Source organism: Periplaneta americana, chromosome 16 (assembly GCF_040183065.1).
Source record: "Periplaneta americana isolate PAMFEO1 chromosome 16, P.americana_PAMFEO1_priV1, whole genome shotgun sequence".
Classification (NCBI taxonomy): domain Eukaryota; kingdom Metazoa; phylum Arthropoda; class Insecta; order Blattodea; family Blattidae; genus Periplaneta; species Periplaneta americana.
This window is the reverse complement of record NC_091132.1, coordinates 180,861,215-180,883,736: the sequence shown is the minus strand read 5'-3', so window position 1 is coordinate 180,883,736 and position 22,522 is coordinate 180,861,215. Positions and strand designations below refer to the sequence as shown.

Sequence of the window (22,522 nt, the reverse complement as noted above, 5' to 3'; positions counted from 1 at the left end):
TCCCTCTGCTACCTGCAATCTTGTGTTAGACGTCATAGGAAAGTGCAAATTTAATGTAGTGCGTCACTCGACCTCATGCTAAAGAGTAAAGAGCATTGACGGCATCATAACAATTTCTTCAATTACTTCAATTTTTACTGCATATTTTAAATAATTAAATAAAAATTATTTCAGAAGCAATATCAATGTTCGGCAGTATGTATAGCTGTAACCAGTTTTTTCATCCACAAAACTTAACAAACTTCGATTGACAGACAATAATTTATTTATGTTCAGTTTTATGGACTGCAACTGCTAACGTAATATTGCCTAACATAGAGAATGTTATATCCAAAAATAATCCTTAAATATGGAGCGTCTGCAGCAGGTCCTTCAAGTGAGAAAAATGACTCTTGTGATATAAGAAAACGTATTTCAACATTGTGAGTACACATTGCAATTGCAACATACAAACAAACAAGTAAAAGCTTAGGAAGTAACTAGCTTTCCTTGTTCAATTTGTACACTGACGTTCAAAGACATCTGACCTTCGATTTTATGATCATGTAAGCGAATTTTTTACTCACAGGAAAAGTCAGACGCAAAGTATGCAAAACACAAACAAACTTTGAAACATTCTTCAGTGACAAAAGGTTTCACCATTATTGGGGCGCTTACAAAGTGTCAGGGAAAATGACGTAGTTCAAGCATAAATTATTATCATAACTGACAATATGTGCGGTTTCACGCTAAACCTAGTGTAGTTTTGCAATCAGCAGAGGGGGATGAAGTATTGATTTCTATAATGCGGGTATTATTTGTCCAGTACGATTTACAACACCGACTTTTATCTTCACCATTTTTTCAAAGAAGTAATAACTACAGAAGCCACACTTACACCAACATATTATAGTTCACTATAGATTAGTAGGGTGAGGTATCTATGTATTCACGTGCCAGTATATGGTTCAGTGTTCCAATGTTTCGTGACACAATATAATTCAAGTACAATAAATTATATTTTTGCCTACAAGAACTTGCTATCTTATTCAACATGAGGTACTTTTAATTTGTAAGCAAGTAGTCATAAAATATTAAATCCATGTCAGAAATATTCCAATTCCTAAGTAATGTTGATGGCTTATTTTTTGTGTTTTGTAGACGTTGTTATATAAATTCATTGCACTTAATTTATTGTTGATTACTATTGTGCATTACGCATCTCAGGCAGTAATAACATAAACATCCGTGCCTGAACAGTGGATAGTCATACAGTTATATGCAGTCTGTTACAGAGAATCACGTGGCTATTCCGTAACTTAAAAATCATTAGTTGTTGTGCTGATTTCGTGACAGCACTGCTCTAAACTCACAAAGTGTGAGAAATATTGGAGAGTATGAGAGTTTATGGCTATAGAGCTAAGAACAATGCATCAGTTATTAACAACACCATCATATCTAGTCACTAGAAGAGGAAACAGTGGCCAAACAGAAAGAAATCATAAACTGGTGTAACAACGTTGTTCAAGTACAGTTATATGTATTATTGTAGAACGGTAGTACATCAGGTGTTATGGAACTGAAAGAATGATGACCTTAACAACAGCAAAATAAATAAATAAATAAATAAATAAATAAATGAATAAATAAATACATAAATAAGTAAATAGACATATAGATATATAGGTACGTAGGTAGATAGGTAGATAAATAAATAAGTAAATAAATAAACAAGTAAATAAATAAGTAAATAAATAAGTAAATAAATAAGTAAATAAAGAAGTAATTAATATGGAAGTAAATAAATAAAAAAATAATTAAATGAATACATAAATAACGTAAGAAGTAAATAAGTGAGTAAATAAATAAGTAAATTAGTTAGTAAATAAAGAATTAATTAATAAGTAAATAAAAAATTAAATAGATAAATAAATAAATAAGCAAATAAGTAAATATGTGTGTAAATATGTAATAAAAAAGTACATAAATAAATAAGTAAACAAGTAAGTAAATAAGTAAATAAATAACTAAATAAATATGTAAATAAATAAGTAAATAAAATTAAATAAACAAATATGTAAATGAGTGAAAAAATTAATAAATAGATAAATAAATAAATAAGGAGCCAAGTAAATAAGTTAGTAAGTAGGTAAATAATTTAGTAAATAGAGAAGTAATTAATAAGTAAGTAAATAAATATATAATTAGAAAGAAATAAGTAAATAAGTAAATAGATAAGTGAGTAAATAAGTAGGCAAATAAATAAGTAAATAGGTAAGTAAGTAAATAAATAAATAATTAAATAAAATGGCCAAATTATTGTTACACAGTTACTTTGCAACCGTGATTAATACTTTGCAGAAGAATGCTTGGAATGGACACAAAATAGACCGTAGTGCATAATTTTCTAGGCAAATATAAAAATTTCAGTTATAAACAAAATGTAGATATTAAGTTGGAGGGCTTCAATACTCTGGGCTGGAATATGAGTGTAAAGGAGCACTACTTGCTTGACCAACTTTATTACTTTCCTGAAAATCTACGCTTTTTTACTGAAGAACATGAAGAAAGGTTTTAACCGTACATTATGGCAACCAGATACCAAGGGAAGTGGAGTGGGAATGTGATGAGTGATTATTGCTGGATGATTCAGACAGACAGTTCTTCTGAAGCTGCTTCTGGACAGTCAAGCTAACAGACACTTCAAACACAATGAACTCTACGTGAAGACTCGCACACCACACTCACCTTTCCGTCAAAACCTCGTTGTCCTCTGCCGTTACTTCCACCCTTGGTTCCTCATTCACTGTGTCCGAGTCAGTCTGCTCTTCCTTGAAATACAGAGCAAATAAAAAAAAAAATAGCACAATTTACATTAAGAAAAGCGCATCGAAATTAGATGCCACAGAACTGCATTTCAATTGTATAAGGCCTAGTAGAATTTTAGCAAATATGGGACAATATTGAGGCAGATTTTTCGTGGGGCAATTCTTTCCCCTGTAGATATGCGGTTTTGCACCTTTTTCAACATGTGACACAGAAAAAAAAGTAATTTAAAATCCTGTAGCGCAGACATATAATCTAAAGCTGTTTTCTCCAAGCAGGAGGGGAATTTTGACGGTTTTAGAAGGGGACGAGTGGTATAAAATGCAAATAAATGACATAAAAGTATATGCATTAATATATATTATAAAATATTTTAAATTTTATATGAGTCAACATACCGAGGAATGATAATGTTTGCTGAATAGTGGAAAGGCACATGGTGCAAAAGATGTTCAGAACAGAAACGAAGTACATATTATTCACAAACCAAATTAACATAACTATCGTATTTTTTTTTTAAGTTTGTGATAGAAATGCAAAATTTAATGCCAGAAAATTATTCCAATGCAATATCAATGTCAAAAGTACCGCATTCTGAATGTTTTCTTAACTTCATATTTAGAAGATACGAAAAGATACATTATTATTACATGTTCTGATAAGATATTTAATGCAGGAAACATTTCATTTTATAAAAACAAGTGAAATAGGATAGAATTTAAGGTTGGCACTTCACTAATCTGGCTATCCTAGATGCGAATCTGTCATTCTCTTCTCTGTTGCTTGCACACCCACACTTTGCTCACTGAATGTTGACTTGTGCCATGTTTGATATTCTGTAGCACACCAATGGATCACTTGTGTATGAACAGACACGCTAGTGGAAAATTACTGTTATAGAGTAAATATTTAACCACTTATAATACAAGACATATGAGAACATTTTGCAAAATTTAGAACCTATTCTGCAATCCACTCAAAATCAACTACATAATTTATCGTAAACTTACAAAATATCTTCTCATTATTCGTAAGATAATATTCTACAAAAGATAAATTGCAACTACGTAAAAACTTAAGAACAAAAGATGAACAAATGAAGTCACGAGATAATGTATTGACAAAGAACTAAAGCACAATCTTTTACTTGGAAACGGTAAAATGTATTAAGAATTTTAGACAACGACACAGAGTAGACAAAAAGAAGCAGTGTCCTCAAACACCATAGATTATGCAACAAGCAATTACGTTTTCATATCTAAAACAAACCGAGAACTACTCCAGAATGAGTTCCCTGCAATATGACATATCTCGTAACACTAAATAGTGATAAGTGCTTTTCTGTCTCTAATATAAAGTAAAAGGCACTGTAAAGAGGTAGCAGATCTGACAATCAAAACACAAGAAGAACACAGTGCATTCCTTGAGCTGCACTCACCTCCGGTTCACGTTTCACGACTGGGAACGAAATTGCCACTGGATCTTTCTCACATTTTACCTCTGATACGAGATCATGGCTCTGCTTCACATATTCCTCCTTTATAGCAGTCACATGATGATCCAAGAAATTCCGTTCCTGCAATACAAAGAGATATCTTAAATGAGCAATTTATTACAGGATATTAGAAGACGACGTCTAACGTTACAAGCTGCTGTCTATATATCTGCATGCAACAGCTTGACATTATGAGGAATGGGGCCAGAATTCATAAGTGAATGCAAATTTTTCATGCTGAAACATTATTTACACATGTTTTGAAGGTCTGTAATAATACGAAACGCAAATCGTGCATATTACGGCCATTCCTGCATATAATATACTAATGTGCATAAATTGTAGCATATTTTCAACACTGTTTTGTGTTAATCCTAAAATTTGAGTTGCTTTGCAAAAACAAAAAAATAAACAAACAAATAAATAAATAAATAAAATAAAACAATAAGAAATTGCAAACGATATAATAGACAGTTCAATACATAATTTTTATTGTTGCTTATTATGAAAACAGCATCTGAAGGAAAAATACATTGATACTTTTTTTCACTCTGTGGGAGAATTTCAAAATATTTCTGATTCATTGAATCTTACTGACGAGGAGAAGAAAAAAGCATTCCCTTGAATTTCAAAGCTACTTTCAGTATAATTTTATCATTTTTCATGTACGTATTCTGTACTCGGGTTTTCCTTTTTTATGAAAATAAAGCTTATATCTTAGACAACAAAAAAGCTTAGAATATTCGTCGAATTTCCCGTGTTCAGTATCTAGTTGGAATCCACAAACAATCAGTTCAAGTAAATTCAAAACCTCTATTTCTATTTCGAATAATTTCAAGATTTGTCAACTGAAATTTTTAACTTTAATTTTCTATACCTAAATTTAAGTTGAATGCACTTCATTGACAGAACAGACATAACTAAATAAATAATACTTTGATATATGCTGTAAGTAACCGTATGTATCAGAATATTTGGCAAAATTTAGAGCACCTTCTGAAATTCACCCAAATAAGCCACAGAATGTACTGTAAAGTTACAAAATATGATTTCCATAATGGCAGCATAATTTCCTAGAAAAAAAAAATCCCAGAGACGTAAACACCTAAAAGAAAAATGAAAACAAGTGATAATATTTCTGCTTACATCTACAGCAAAATAAATCATTACTTTAAAACGGCAAAACGTATAGAGAATTTTAGACAAAGACATAGAGAAAACAAAACAAATCAAGTCAAGTACAACACAGTATCAAAATAATAGACTGTGGGAATTTGTAGCTATGACAACCATAACGACTGAGTGTAACAAGAAATTTCGGTCCCGAATTTAAAACAAAAACGAAACAACAATACAAGAAGACATATATAATAACAAATAGAAACGAGATTGTTCTGCCACGGTCACACACTAAAAGGCGCTACAAGTACTGTTGTAAAGAGGCAGTGTCCATTACAAACAAAACACAAGAAAAACACTTCAAAAAGAACACACAGTGCATTCTTTATGCTACACTCACCTCAGGTTCACGTTTCACCACAGGGAAGGAAATTGGCACTGGATCCTCAACTTTTATCTCAGAAGTGAGATCATGGCTCTGGTCCTGATATTCCTCCTTTGAACCAGTCACAAGCTGATCCAAGGAATTCCGTTCCTGCAGTACCAAGAGACATCTTGAGCAATTTATTATATGGTGTTAGCACAGTTTAGTATATACAGTTGCGAAGCTCAATACTTGATAAATATGCATACATAGATAGTTGCTAATCACCAGGATCGCTACTATCGCCTCAGTTCAGCCAGTTTTCCGAGCGACGATAATGTATGTTCGGGTTTTCTATTTCAGTATATGGAGCTCAGTGAAATATTATATTTTGACTTTATTGCGTATCATTGCTAAGTTTTATTTAGTGTAATGTGTCCATAAGTTCCATTTACATCGTATTGCATAATTTGATGCAGAAATAATTAGAAAACTGTGTTATTTTAATGTGAACAGAATTTTACATGTTAACATAATCTATTCGCATCAACATTTTATGTTTAGAATGAAAGCTATTTTGAGGTTTAATAAAAAAAGAATTTATATTGTGATTTTAATTTAGCACATCCACCTTAATTAATTGTAGATAGAAAATTTACCTATGGAATTAATGTACGTACGATCGTGTTACTTCGTCTCTTAGGAAGTAGATAAATATAAAAATTCAGTACATACGCGATTGTAGTATTAACATACAGACAAATTGAATGTGCGGCGTATCATACATGACATTATGCTTAATTATAATGTATAATTGCGAATATAGGAATATAAATAATAACCTACAATTTCCATATGACATAACATAGGCCTAATATGTAATGGCAGGGCATTGGAGAGTTTGTAAATCTAGTTGCTCTAGTAATAGCGCTGTGAGCTTACCGTTTTTCAATATAGTCAAGTGTTCCAAGGTCAATAAGGCAGAACTCATAAAGCGGTGGAACTAGCGCTGAGGTAGTTCCTGCGATTTCGGAAGTAAAAATCGTCGAATTTAAAACAGATTTTTTTGTGGAGGTGCAGGTGATCGTATAAGCAAGGCATAATAAATGCCAATACTAACCAAACCTAACCCGTCACAGATCCGTATATCCAAGAAGTATGAGTACAAAGGAACTACTTCTGCGCTAGTTAAAGCTACTAACATAGTACATTAATTAGACTTCAGATTGGAGTACCGTAAGAAACGAATAAATAGAACTGAAGTAGAGACAAATTGCATTTACAAGTTACCACACGTAACTTTATGCTTAATTATAATGTATAAATGCGAATAGTGGAATATTGGTACAGTAAACATAACCAATAATTGCAACATAACAAAATATCCGTGCGATGCAAATGAAAATTATTGAATCGAGCATAAATGAATGTACAAGAATTTCGCAATATTTAATCCAAATAAAGTCAGGTATTACACATACTGTATGAAGAACGCAATTTTCACACCAAAAATAATATTACACCTTAACTCGCAAGTGAATTATGTCTGAAGTTCTCATAATCATTGCTTTAAATTTACCTTTATTCATGCAATTACACTACATTTTAGAGAAATATATGTTGCTCTTTATGCATTCCAACTAATTTATATGGTCGAAACAAAGAACATATTCTCAAACACCCCTACCCTCCTTTTCTATATTTGACTTATCAATAATTGAAAGCGAAACATTATTTATAGTCTTAGATAAAGAGAATAAAATGAAAATCAATTCGTGACATTAAGCATAATATCAAATACCTACATTGCGGGAATGTGTAGCTTGGCAACCATTAAGAATAAGGTGTAACTGTAAGTTCGTTTTTAAATTTGAAATATAAAACCAGATAACAATTCAACATTACACTTCGCTACAACATAACAAGTAAAAAATATAATGTCATCAGATTCCTTCTATCCCTATCACACACTAAAAAGCACTCCAAGTAATGTTATAAAGAGATAGTGTCTGTGCTAATCAAAATACAAAGTAAGCGCTAGAAAATCACATCGCATAGCGTCCGCTCCACTCACCTCTGGTTCATTTTTCATCATTGGGAATGAAATTAGCATCGGATCTTTCTCAACTTTCACCTCATGTGTGAGAGCATGTCCCTGGTCCAAATTTTCTTCGGAGTAATAAGACATATTGCGTAAGCTATTGTATAAGAATCGTTTAACTATTGCGTGTTTCCAATTACCGTTATGATTTAAGAAAGTTAGGGCCAGTGTTGCCAACACGTTTGCAGAAATTCACTAAACGCTTAAAAAAAACACTAAATATAGCATTAAACCCACTGGATTTTTAGATGTATATTACATTTATAAAATAGTGCGAATTCGGCTATTTCTTTGAAAGGGTTCATATCTGAAGCATCTTTATAGACGACTGAAAAACTTCACACCATTATGCTTTAGATTTCCAACCGCCAAAAGCACCATGTTGAGGAAAGTTGGTCACGCCTGTTAAGAGCCGTAATGAAGTATTTTCAAGGCAGCCGTGTTCAGACAGATTTTCTAGGTTCAGAATGGCTGTAATTTGATGTTTTACTTCTCCTTTGCAATTATTATTTTTTGGATGATTATTTTTCTTCTAATATTGCTTTTTAATACCAATTAATAGTAAGAGCTGATAATAGCTTATCGTTAAAATCCAAGAATCAGTGACTGTTTTTTCACACGTAGAGATAGTAGGCTTGCAAACCGTCCTGTATTTTCCTGGACAGTGCAGGATTTTGACCATTGCGTGCAACGTCCCGACATAATTTGCATATGCATCAAAAGTCCTGATTTCAGGGCATATTTGACATGACAGCTGACTTCCGTTCCTATCATATTGTTGGATTTAGTCTGGATTGGAAGATTTTTCCTTACAGTCTCACACAGACATGCTTGCAATATGTGACGAAATGGAGAAATGACTCTGGTTCTAGTGCGCATGTAACTCTAGTTGATGTGTCAATGCAATGATCAAAGCAAGATCATATCTAAAATTAAGGCGGGTTTTATCAGTCTGCAGAATACCTTATGAGCAAGATATACTTTGTGCTCATCTTATGCACTTTTACTTTAGCTCGGCGCCATTCAGTTTTATGTCCACTTCGTTCCCATGGGAGGAGAGAGAACAGTTTCCTTGGGCGGGGGGGGGGGGCAAAGCAAAAGCAGAGAATTCCCATAAAACTGGTTTATGGCGGATATCGTTTACCTTCCGCCCCCTTATAGCTTGATCGTTTTGCACTATATCGGAATATGATCATTAAATAAAAGTATTTTCGGGGGGGGGGGTGTTTCTTACAGTGTTACATCCTTACCCGGGATGTTATGGACCGAGTTCGATAGAGCTTGAACTGTAGGTCAACTACAAATTATAATAGGACATTAATTAAAAGCATCTCTCTTTTTTTTCTCTCGTACAGAAACACATGCATACATAAATAACAATTTTGTAACTATGCTAACAGAAACTTTTTTATATAAAGCTTACCTTCTTGAAGATACCATATGAAATATAAACTCTAATTATTTTATTTAATCTCGTCTTTAAGTTTACACATTATACCGGCTTAGTTTCTCCAGTGTTTTGCAGTATGTTATTCATATTTCTCCAAGTAGTGGCTGGAACACCTGTAGACTTGTAACACATGTGTAAAGGCTGTTACAAGAGAAACACTACACTGCTTCCATTGCTGAAATGAGGTATAGAATATGTAATAATAATAATAATAATAATAATAATAATAATAATAATAATACGTGGCGCTACAGACCGTGAAGGACTTAGACCGACCATTCGGCTGCTGGCCTCACGCCCACATGCTGAAGCAGAGGTGGACGATAATCCAACCAGAATGGAGGTATGGTGTGGTTAGCACGATGATTCCTCCAGCAGTTATTGCTGGCATTCATTCAGAAATTTGAAATAAATGTTATAGTCCAGACACATTATCTGAAGGCTTTAATCGTCAATTTAAGCACAGGAACTTTAACATAAACAAAAGCAAAAAAGTTTTTTTTAATACTTTGTAACATTAATAAAAGAAAAGGTGTTGTGACAAGTTTGGTGGGTAGAACCCCCATAGCCCCCCATAACTCCGCCTTTGTTTTGCTCCACTAGATGCGTCATTCATTGTTTTCGGCAGAAAAGTGAAAAAAAAAAAAAGAAAAAAATATACTTTTACGATAGATATAGATATCAACGAGGACAACAACAACGACTTGTAAAATACCATAGACCATCAAGTGTGATAAGTTGTGATAGCTCTGGTGTAAATCATTTAAACGTCTGTGTTTTCCGAGGAGAATGGCTGAAATCTTTTGTGTACGAAGGTTAAGTTATTTCGGATTAGCACAGGTTACGTTAAGTTAGGTTAGTTTATATTAGCTTAGAAATAGCGTGTGGGAAAATATCAGAGATGCTATCAAATCCTAGCTGAGCAGAGCATAGGTTATTATGAAATTAAGGAAAAGAAACTGTGGTTTGATGAAGATTGTTGCATGGTAGTAGAAAGAAGGAAACAGGCAAAATTGAAATTCTTACAGGATCCAGGTGAGGAGAATAGAGATAATTATTTCAATGAAAGACGGATAGCAAGTCGTATATTTACGAATAAAAAGAGAGGCTACTTGAAGGAAAAACTGTTCGAGGTAAAAACAAATTTTAAGAATAAAAACATTCGAGATTTATATAAGGGAATAAAGTAATTTAAGAACGGATATCAGGCAAGGGTAAACGTGATCAAGGATGAGAATGATGACTTGCTTGCAGACTCTCATTCAATCCTGAACAGATGGTAAAACTATTTTGGGCAACTACTAACGTACATAGGCCAAGTAGAAATGAATCACACGAAATTCAAATACCAACTGTTGAGCTATATATACCCGAACTCACACTTTCAGAAGTCGAAATTGCGGTAGGAAAACCTGAAAAACTACAAATCTCCATGTATCGATCAAATTCCAGCAGAACTAATACAAGAGGGTAAAAACGCATTATCTAGCGAAATTTATAAACTTCTACTTGCTATTTGGGAAAAGGAAATTGTACAAGAAGAATGTAAAGAGTCCATTATTGTATTTAATTTTAAGAAGGGGAACAAGACTAACTGTGGTAACTTTCGAGGAATATCACTTATGTTGACGTCGTACAAAATTTTGTCCATTTTTTTTAGAAGGTTATCTCCGTATGTAGATGAAATTATGGGGGATAATCAGTGGGGTTGTAGACGAAATAGATCAACTATTGATCAGAATTTTTGAATTCGACAGACATTGGAGAAAATGGGAGTATGAGGATACGGTACAAGAATTATTCATAGTGTTATGCCCCGCTAATTTAAGGGATAATTTACGGTGGTTAACATAGCAACTGTCATGCACTTCATACCAAGTTTTACGAACAGCAGTCCTTCACAAACTGTACACGTTGCATATAAGACGCAAACATATGGACTCGCATTGTCGTGGAGAACGCGGAGTCAGCATTCTCACAGCTTTATCCTCCACGCGCTACGACGCGTGCGAGATTAGATTGTTACATAGTCCTCTCTTGCTTTAGAACTCATATGTAAGACCGGCTGTTCGCAGAGAATCCCATGATTTTCTGTATGCTAAATTAACGCAAACCCAGCGTTTGCGTTGAGCGTAAGACTGGCGTATATGAATTACACTACATCTCAGTAGTACTCATCCTTTTCTCACGCGGCCGGGATAGCGTCATGACGCTACCGACATAATAAAAATCACGGTATCCGCCGACGCGCATTCAGAGTCAATTCAGAGAGCCTAGCTGCTGTAGGAGCGGAGATCGGTAGAATCCGACAAAGAGAAGCTGAAGTCATGGCAAACACGGCTGCCCCCGTCACCACATTCGTTTTATGTAAGTCTAAATAATTTTATTATATACCAATTGCTACTAATGTCGAGAGAGATTTACTAAATGCTACTTGTGTCAGAGTAATATACTACAGAGTATATAATAAGGAAATATCAGTGCTTGAAATTCAGTGAATCGTGTATACTCCGAAGTTATATTTTGATCGCAATTATTTAAGACGTAATGGATTTTTCCGAGGTTTTTGAATGGTACTACCTCATGAGATATTTTGATGGACAATATTATGATCAGTATTCGGTAATCCAAGCCGAATGGCACCTGAGTGAATAAACGCCTTTGTAGTAAATTCTTTAAATGATTTTGCATTGTCTTACGAAGTTTGTTCGACTAATTGCACTTTAGGTAACCAAGTTGACGCACTGAAGTTTCCATATTATTTCACTGTTTGATCAATTGCATTCAAATATAATCAATGATTTATTTACCATTTTGTATTCATTTAAACTCATGTAACTGAGTAGGCATACCAAGTAGGTATATCCTAGGTTCTCTTTTATTGCTTAAGTAAAGTAAAGTGAAGTGAAATAACGAGAAACATACATAACTTACTAGACCAGTTAAACATTCTGCAACTTTTCATAACATAGCTAAATGTATAACTCATGTATATAAGAAAGTTTACAATATATTATAGTATAACCAGTGAAGTGACTTATTTGATTTGATTATGTTGATATTCTTCGGGCCTGAACCAACCTGTGTTCCTGTTCTTGAATACGCAGTACTTAATTAAGATAATAGCTCGACCATTACCATCCTGCAATCTTCTGACGTAAACAATAATAATAATAATAAATCTTGTGCCAGAAGTAGCGCAGGCACAACAACCACAACAATAGATTTCAAAAAGGCATATCGCTCGGTTAAGAGAGAAGTTTTATATAATATTCTTATTGAATTTGGTATTCCCAAGAAACTAATTTAATTAAAGAGTGGCTCAGTGAAACTTACAGCAGAATCCGTATAGGCCAGTTTGTATCTGATGCTTTTCCAATTAAGTGCGGGCTAAAGCAAGGAGTTGCACTATCACCTTAACTTTTTAACTTTTCTCTAGAATATGCCATTAGGAAAGTTCAGGATAACAGCCAGGATTTGAAACTGGACAGTTTACATCAGCTTCTTGACTATGCGGATGACGTGAATATGCTAGGAGAAAATCTACAAACGATAAGGGAAAACACGGAAATTTTACTTGAAGCAAGTAAAGCGATAGGTGTGGAAGTAAACCCCGAAAAGTCAAAATATAGGATTACATTTCGTGACCAGAATATTATACGAATCGGAAACATAAAAATTAGAGATTTATCCTTCCAACATATTGGAGCAACAGTGACAGATATAAATGACACTGAGGAGGAAATGAAACGCAGAATAAATATGGCAAATGCCTGTTACTATTCGGTTGAGAAGCTTTTGTCATCCAGTCTGCTATAAAAAATTCTGAAAGTTAGAAGTTACAGAACAGTTATATTACCGGTTTTTCTCTATGGTTGTGAAAGTTGGACTCTCACTTTGAGTGAGGCACCGATATTAAGTGTGTTTGAGAATAAGATTCTCAGGAAAATATTTGGGGCTAAGAGGGATGAAGTTACAGGAGAATGGAGATAGTTACACAACGCAAAACTGCACGCATTTTATTCTTCACCTGACATAATCAGGAACATTAAATCCAGACGTTTGTGATGGGCATGGCATGTAGCACATATGGGCGAATCCGGAAATGCATATAAAGTGTTAGTTGAGAGCCCGGAGGGAAAAAGACCTTTGGGGAAGCCGACACGTAGATGGGAGGATAATATTAAAATGGATTTGCGGGAGGTGGGGTATGATGACAGAGAGTGGATTAATCTTGCACAGCATAGGGATCGATGGCTGGCTTATGTGAGGGAGGCAATGAACCTGCGGGTTCCCTAAAAGTCATTTGTAAATAATTGCATCAATATAATGGATTCCTAGTTTCCAACGAGTTAACATATAAGGAATTTATATTGCTTTTCAACTTGTCTTGTGAGTTTGGTAATTTTTTGTAATTCTAAGTTTCTATTGATAGGTGGAAATAATTAGTTCAATAAAATTGTTAGCAACGTTTGCGTCCCTAATTTTTACTCAAGAAAGTTGGGAAGCCTACTGATAGGAGATCGATACATATACGACGTTATCAGCGATGACAGTACTTCAAAATATGAATTTAATCGAGTGATACCGCAGCTTTCCTTTGTCCCACCCTACACCATTTCTCTGCCCTTTCTTCCATACATACCTTGCTCTAAATCTCTCTTATGCATCTTCTTCATTTTACTGACTACTTTATATTAAATAGGAATATCTGAATTATCATTAAATATGCCGGGATTCGATCCTAGAACCTTTCGTTTAATGAACCACTATCACAGCCATTATTCTACAAATTCGATCGTGAACAAACTCTTAAAAATTATGTCTAAGCACAATAAATTAACATCAAATACTTCCAAAGGTATTAACATATGACTTTATTATTACCGGTATATAGTAGAACTGAATTCATTAGCTTCCTGTCATCTTTATTACAGTTAATATGCCAAATTGATCACTAATTAGTGTGCTTTCTAACAATATATCTTGAGTATATACCTTTATTGTTTTCACGTGCTAATTAACTAGGTTTCCCTTGTTGACTAGTTAGTTAACACGAGAAAGCAATATCTGTGCTACATAATCCTAATGTACAATATTACAAAATCTAAGATGTGAAGTATATTGGATTTAAGTTCATATTATTATATTTACTCATGGATGAACTTTAATAAAAAGGCAACTTATGGCAGAAATGTAAGTAGTGCCTAATGATATTTTATTATAGCACACGTCAAGTAAAGAGTGAAGCGATGCTTGGAGAGCGTACTAATAGAATTTCTAATTGAAAACATCTGTACTGCAGTAGCTGACAACCTGAACATCTGCAAGTGTGTTCGTAAATAAAAAGGGGAATTTGGATAAATGACAGATGTATTGTGTGTGTATAACGTGTTTATTAATTTTTGAAACGAATAGAAAATCATCAACTGCATTCTTTTTATCCAGCCGAAGTAAGTTAAAGAATTTATTGTAACATTAAGTAACAATTCTATGAGAAAAACAATGGAAATATAACCTAATACAAAATTTGTTAGGAACAGAGAAGATGTACTCTTAATATTTTAATGCCTAAAATTCTATTTTACGTAAATATTTTTTCCTCCAATTGTATGGCAAGAAAAAGTGACGTAATGAACTTTTCAATATCTTTCAGGCAGAGGACTAAACAACATCTGAGAACAAATTGCTTAATATGCATACGACAACTAATATTATATAATATTATAAATAAAAATACTCAATTACTCACAGCAACCATAATTCCCCAAACAGCAACAGCAATGATGCGGTACGTAGAAGAATAATCCTCATTGTATTTGTGTACTAAAACGTCCAATTGTACATAAAAAATTTGCACATTATATTAAAGCCGATCCACGTGTAACCAGATAGTCTTTTGAGCTTATCTTTACACATGAAACACATTCCAAAATTATCACAAGACAAAGGCATTTACTGCCTTCCTCTTTCTCTCCACATAGATCAATATTGTTAATGTCGTTTATCGTCTGATATCTTCTTCTGCCCCCAACTCATCTCCGATTTACGATTATTTCCAGTATATCCATCACTAGGCAGTTTCTTCTCAGCCAGTGACCCAACCAATTCCTTTACCTCTTCAATTTCAGTATCATTCTTTCTTCACTCATTATTTCCAACACAGCTTATTTCTTATTCTTTGTGTCCATTTAACACGATCAATTTTCCTCCATACATATTTTTAATGCTTGTATCCGCTTTTCTTCACTTCGTAGTAATGTCCATGTTTCTGCTCCAAACAATCCCACACTCCATCCAAAGCACTTCATTAGTCTCTTACTTCTCTTTCTAGAGATCCACAAAATCTGCTCCTTTTTCTACTAAAAGGTTCGTTGATCATTCCTATCCTCAATTTTATTTCCTAGCAACAGCTCATATTACTGCTTATAGTACACTCCAAGTATTCGAAGACGACCACTTGTTCTATTGCCTCATTTGGAATTCCTCTGGCAATGGGCCTCGTCTTATTTGAATTTATGCTTATCCCATATTACTGTACACAACTGGCATTGACATCGAGTAGCATATAGATTAGTATATTCTCCTCTGCTGCTAACAACGCCATATCATCAACAAATTCTGATGTACTTTACTCTTCCTGCTGCAGTAAATCCTCCCATGTTGTGAAAACATTTCTTCACATACAGGTTAACCCACTTCAAAATGTAACACACAGAATTCTTTAAGAATTGAATTCTGATGGTAATCTGGTGAGACACACGTAATATAATTCTGAAAGTGATTCTATTTAATTTGTGAGTTAGTTAGACACAATGGATGATGAAGTAACATTCTTGTTACAAAATTCACGAGAAAATAGATTTATGATGACAAGAGAGTGAAATAACTTTTAAGTTTCCTGCAAGTTTCTCATTAATTACGAATGCTCACCTTTCGTTATATAAATTTAAGCAGTATATCAGTTCGCGTTTTAGTTGTCGTTCCCGGTTTATTGTGAACCAAGCCCAACAGTTTAACTTACAGGATAGAGACAAACGCATTCCACAAACACCGCATTACCATGTAATTTCGTCGGTACATTTGAAACCATATTTAACATAGTCTTCCTAAAGAAACACGTTTCAGAGATCAAACTTTAAAGGCTTCTCACTTAAAGGTGTTCATTGCTTCTTAGGCTACCTGAGCGAAGAAACATTTACTACAAGAATCGTATTACAAAAGGTTATTACCAATATACTTGAGCACATGAATACTTAAACTACACCTACTATCGAAACTCAATTGACGTCACTCAAAATGAAGATACATTTGATAGTTTTCTCGCCTGTATGCTGCCGTTCATGGTTTCTTACGATAGTCGAATCTGAAAAACACTAACCACGAATTTAATATTTGAAAGATTTCTCGCTTGTGTGTTGCCGTGTATGGTTTCTTACGATAGTCGAATCTGGAAAACACTAACCACGAATTTAATATTTGAAAGATTTCTCGCTTGTGTGCTGCCGTTCATGGTTTCTTAGGATAGTGGAATATGAAAAACAGTAACCACGAATATAATATTTGCAAGTTTTCTAGCCTGTGTGCCGGTGTTCGTGGTTTCTTAGAATAGTCGAATCTGAGAGACATATACCACAAACTTGACATTTGAAGGGTTTCTCGCCTGCGTGCCGTTGTAGATGTGCCTTTAAGTTATTAGAATTTGAGAAACCACTACCACAAACATCACATTTGAAAGGTTTCTCGCCTGTGTGCAGGCGCACTTTCGCTTCCAAGTGCTGGGAGCACGAGAAACACTAACCACAAACATCACATTTCAAAGGATTATCGCCTGTGTGTATGCGTAAATGTACTTTCAAGTTGCCGGAGCACGAGAAACACTTACCACAAAAATCAAATTTGAAAGACTTCTCGCCCGTGTGCACGCGTTCATGTATTCTTAAATCAGAAGACTTATAAAAACACTTACCACAAACATAACATCCGAAACGTATGTCGCCTCTTTGACGGCACTCTTGAATTTCTGGGGTATTTGACAATGCAAATGAGTTACCTTAAAAAAATTGCATTTGAAAGCTTTCTCGCTTGTAGGCAAGGGTTTATGCTTTTTTAAGCAACTCGATTTAAAGAAACGTTATCCACAAATGCCACACTCGAAAGGTTTTACGCCCGTGTGAAGGCGTTCATGGCTTCTTAAATCACTAGACAGAGGAAAACACTTGCCACAAACATCGCATTTGAAACGTGTCTCGCCTGCGTGAAGGCGTTCATGGCCTCTTAAATTACAAGACTGCGAAAAACACTTGCCACAAACATCGCATTTGTAAGGTTTCTCGCCTGTGTGAAGGCGTTCATGGCTTCTTAATTTACAAGACTGCGAAAAACACTTGCCACAAACATCGCATTTGAAAGGTTTCTCACCTGTGTGAACACGTTTATGGCATTTTATGTAACCCGGCCGCGCGAAACACTTTCCACAGACATCGCATTTGAAAGGTTTCTCGCCAGTGTGAAGGCGTTCGTGTCTTCTTAGATGATGAGACCGCGAAAACCACCTGGCACAGATATCGCATTTGAAAGTTTTCCCGCCTGTGTGAAGGCGTTCATGGTTTCTTAGATGATCGGCCTGCTTAAAAAACTTTCCACAAACATCGCATTTGAAAAGTTTCCCGCGTGCGTGAAGGCGTTCATGGTTTCTTAATCTACAAGACTCCGAAAAACACTTGCCACAAACATCGCATTTGAAAGGTTTCTCGCCTGTGTGAACACGTTTATGGCTTTTTATGTTACCCGGCCGCGCGAAACACCTGCCACAGACATCGCATTTGAAAGGTTTCTCGCCAGTGTGAAGGCGTTCGTGTCTTCTTAGATGATGAGACCGCGAAAACCACCTGCCACAGATATCGCATTTGAAAGTTTTCCCGCCTGTGTGCCCAAGTTTATGGCTTTTTAAGTCACCCGATCGCGTGAAACACCTGCCACAGACATCGCATTTGAAAGGTTTCTCGCCTGTGTGAATGCGTCCATGGTCTCTTAGTTGACCAGTCTGCGAAAAACACCTGCCACAGACATCGCATTTGAAAGGTTTCTCGCCTGTGTGAATGCGTTCATGGTTTCTTAGATGACCAGTCTGCGAAAAACTCCTGCCACAGACACTGCATTTGAAAGGTTTCTCGCCTGTGTGAATGCGTTAATGGTCTCTTAGACGAGCAGTCTGCGAAAAACACCTGCCACAGACATCGCATTTGAAAGGTTTCTTGCCACCGTCCGTGGATAAATGGTCGTTCAGTTTTTCCGCAGTCGAGAAATATTTCTTAGACGATTCTAATTCCAATTGCTTCTCACCTTCATTAGTCCGCACAACTTTTCCGGTGGAATTTGAATTCTTGCGAATCTCGCACACAGTCTCGTTCTCTTCAAGAGAAAGACTGTCCAATTCCGATGATACAGTCCTCTCAATCGTAGCTGCAATCCTGAAGAAAATATACTATCAGTCTAGAAAATAGTCGCAGCAAATATACATTCAATTATAGAATATTAAAAAAACAAGATATTTCATGAGAAGGAGCAATACGATTAAAGATACAAGCTTGTAATTGATGTATGAGTAACAAAAGAAGTATCTTATTGTCTCAACTATTTGGATTTCACCTGTACCATAAATTTAATAGGGATTACACAATGTTAGTAAACTCTCGTCAGGTTTTTTAAATAAACCTCTCTGTTCAAAGTCCCCTGTCTTTGAGTGGGCTAAATTATGCGATTATTTCGAAATTAGGGATTGCAAATGCCCAATATCTTTTTCTAACTCTTATTATTTTCATATATAATCTTCATAGTTTTTAATTTTATCAATTTAAAATTAGGAAAATTTGCAGTGCAACATTACTGATTCCATTTCGTAGCATGCGTCATCATGATAAAATTTGAATTGGTATTATCTCTAACTTGCTATTTGTTGTTTTGCGAAAGTTAAACTAGAAACAATGCTTTCAGAAATCTACAACAATGTAATTTACAATTGTACAAAATTATAAGCATTCTAAATAATTATCTTTATGTTTAAATGATAAGAATTCTCGTATTCAACGACATAAAAGCATTAATTGACTCAAGTGAGAGAAATATCTGAAATGTCTGTAGCAAATTTAAGACTTGAATACTCTTCTATTGAATGCATTATGTCTGACGAGTAGCTTTCACCTCTACGCGGATGTTGTTATTTCAAGTTATTTATCAGAAATAAACGATTGCGCGTCTGGCAGCGAAACAGGGTGGGCAGGGTTCGAATCCCAATTGGGGCAAGTTATTTGGTTGTCTTTTTTCCTGGGTTTTTCCATTAACGCAACATGAGCAAATGGTGGGTAACTATCAGTGCTGGACCACGGACTCATTTCACCAGCATTATCACCTTCATCTCAATGAGACGCAAAATAAGTGAGATGTTCATAAGCATCGCAAAATAACCTAGTAAGCTGATGGAAATATATATGGTACACATGGGATGCAAGTACACACAGGAGGGAAACAGGATGAGTCTGCAGAGAACAGACAAGAACCAAGGAATGAGAACTGTCCAAGATGTTATGTTGGTTCTCTACGGTACAGAGCGAAGGGTAATGGCATACCTCTTCATAAGGTGCAATATGACAGAGAAAATTTTAGCTCAAAACCTAGCTCTGACTGGATGGGGGGGAAAAAAAGGTGAGATACAAAAGCGTACAAAATAACGAAAGGAAAAGAAGACTTCACTTTTCGGGGTCATGGTAATTTCAGTGAAATTCTATAATACAAGAAAAAAATATTTTGTGCTGCTGCCATCACCAGCAACGAGGTATGTCTTGTTCAAAAGGAGACAACAATTGCAAGCCACAAATAATACTCAATTGTAACAAAACCAAAGCAGGAGTGCATACTATAGACAAGATGCCTAGAGAGTACACAACGAGTGAGGTGGTCTGTACATCTGATGTGCAACATAGACGACAACACCCTGTAAACTCCCGAACGGAAAATGAAACAAAACATCACAGACGCCTATTCCTGCTTGAACTAGGTGACGTGCCAGTTCGTCTCTTCATCACCCAGAGATCTACGATTGTAGCATTGAGAAAGCCAGAGCGTGTTTGCATGGAAGCACTGGGTATACACACTACATAGAATGAACGCTGCATTAGGCAATGTATCAGCTGGAAATGGAAGGAAAAGTGGACACTGCCACATGCACCCAAGGATGCTGGGCAGGAGACTGACCTGAAGCTTCAAATGATATACGACATTAAGACACATGGGTTGCATGCGGAGGCTATGAGGAACGCGGGAAATTGCAAAGACTGGAGCACAGCAGGCGTTCAAACCTTACCGTCCTATGATATCCCTCTGCTACCTGCAATCTTGTGTTAGACGTCATAGGAAAGTGGAAATTTAATGCAGTGCGTCACTCGACCTCATGCAAAGAGTACAGAGCATTGAAGGCATCACAACAATATCTTCAATTACTTCAATTTTTACTGCATATTTTAAATAATAAAATAAAAAGTATTTCAGAAGCAATATCAATGTTCGGCAGTATTTATAGCTGTAACCTGTTTTTTCATCCACGAAACTTAACAAACTTCAATTGACAGACAATAATTTATTTATGTTCAGTTTTATGGACTGCAACTGCTAACGTAATATTGCCTGATATAGAGAATGTTATATCAAAAAATAATCCTGCAGCAGGTCCTTCAAGTGAGAAAAATGACTCTTGTGATATAAGAAAACGTGTTTCAACATTGTGAGTACACATTGCAATTGCAACATACAAGCAATCAAGTAAAAGCTTAGGAAGTAACTAGCTTTCCATGTTGTTCAGTTTGTACACTGACGTTCAAAAACATCTGAGCTACGATTTTATGATCATGTAAGCATATTCTTCACTTAGAGGATAAGTCAGAAGCAAAGATACGCAAAAACCAAACAAACTTTGAAACAGTATTCCTCGGTCTGAAAAGGTTTCACCATTATTGGGGCGCTTATAAAGTGTCAGGGACAATGACGTAGTTCAAGCAGAAATTATCATAACTGACAATATCAGCGGTTTCAGGCTAAACCTAGTGTAGTTTTGCAATCAGCAGAGTTGGATGAAGTATTGATTTCTATAATACGGGTATTATTTGTCCAGTACGATTTACAACACCGACTTTTATCTTCACCATTTCTTCAAAGAAGTAATAACTACAGAAGCCACACTTACACCAACAAATTATAGTTCAGTATAGATTAGTAGGGTCGGGTATCTATGTATTCACGTACCAGTATATGGTTCAGTGTTCCAATGTTTCGTCACACTATACAATTCAAGTACAATAAATTACATTATTGCCTAGAAGAATATCCTATCTTATTTAACATAAGGTACTGTTACTTTGTAAAGAAATAGTCATAAAATATTAAATCGATATCAGAAATATTCCAATTTTTAAATAATGTTAATGGCTTATTTCTTTGTCTTTTGTAGAAGTTGTTACATAAATTGATTACACTTATTTTACTGTTGATTACTATTATACATGACGTATCTCAGGCAGTAATAACATAAACATCCGTGCCTGAACAGTGGATAGTCATACAGTTATATGCAGTCTATTACAGAGAATCACGCGGCTATTCCGTAACTTAAAAATCATTAGTTGTTGTGCTGATTTCGTGACAGCACTGCTCTGAACTCACAAAGTGTGAGAAATATTGGAGAGTATGAGAGTTTATGGCTTTAGAGCTAAGAACAATGTATCAGTTAATAACAACACCATCATATCTAGTCACTAGAAGAGGAAACAGTGGCCAAACAGAAAGAAATCATAAATTGGTGAAACAACGTTGTTCAAGTCCAGTTATATGTATTATTGTAGAACGGTAGTACATCTGGTGTTATAGAACTGAAAGAATGATGATCTTAACAACAGCAAAATAAATAAATAAATGAATGAATAAATAAATACATAAACAAGTAAATAGGCATATAGATAAATAGGTACGTAGGTAGATATTTAGATAAATAAATAAGTAAATGAATAAACAAGTTAATAAATAAGTAAATAAAGAAGCAATAAATAAGGAAATAAATGAATAAAAAAAATGAAATGAATACATAAATTACGTAAGAAGTAAATAAGTGAGTAAATAAGTAAATACATAAGTAAATAA

At 34.9% G+C, this 22,522-nt stretch overlaps 2 protein-coding genes across 5 annotated transcripts in view; both read right to left on the bottom strand.

The window, feature by feature from the left end:
• Positions 1–8,346, bottom strand: part of LOC138692153 (zinc finger protein 721-like) — a 60,026-nt gene extending 51,680 nt beyond the window's left edge. Inside the window, exons 1-4 of one of the 4 annotated variants that reach the window (XM_069815180.1) lie at positions 7,858–8,346; positions 5,820–5,954; positions 4,244–4,381; positions 2,728–2,810 (exon numbers count right to left, since the gene is read on the bottom strand). In XM_069815180.1, coding sequence (XP_069671281.1) covers positions 2,728–2,810; positions 4,244–4,381; positions 5,820–5,954; positions 7,858–7,971 — 470 coding nt within the window. In that variant the 5' untranslated portion in view covers positions 7,972–8,346. The remainder of the gene's footprint in view (positions 1–2,727; positions 2,811–4,243; positions 4,382–5,819; positions 5,955–7,857) is intronic. The other 3 variants (XM_069815185.1, XM_069815182.1, XM_069815181.1) reach the window with 3 other exon arrangements.
• Positions 1–22,522, bottom strand: part of LOC138692154 (zinc finger protein 493-like) — a 190,383-nt gene that overhangs the window by 147,383 nt on the left and 20,478 nt on the right. The window lies entirely within an intron of this gene.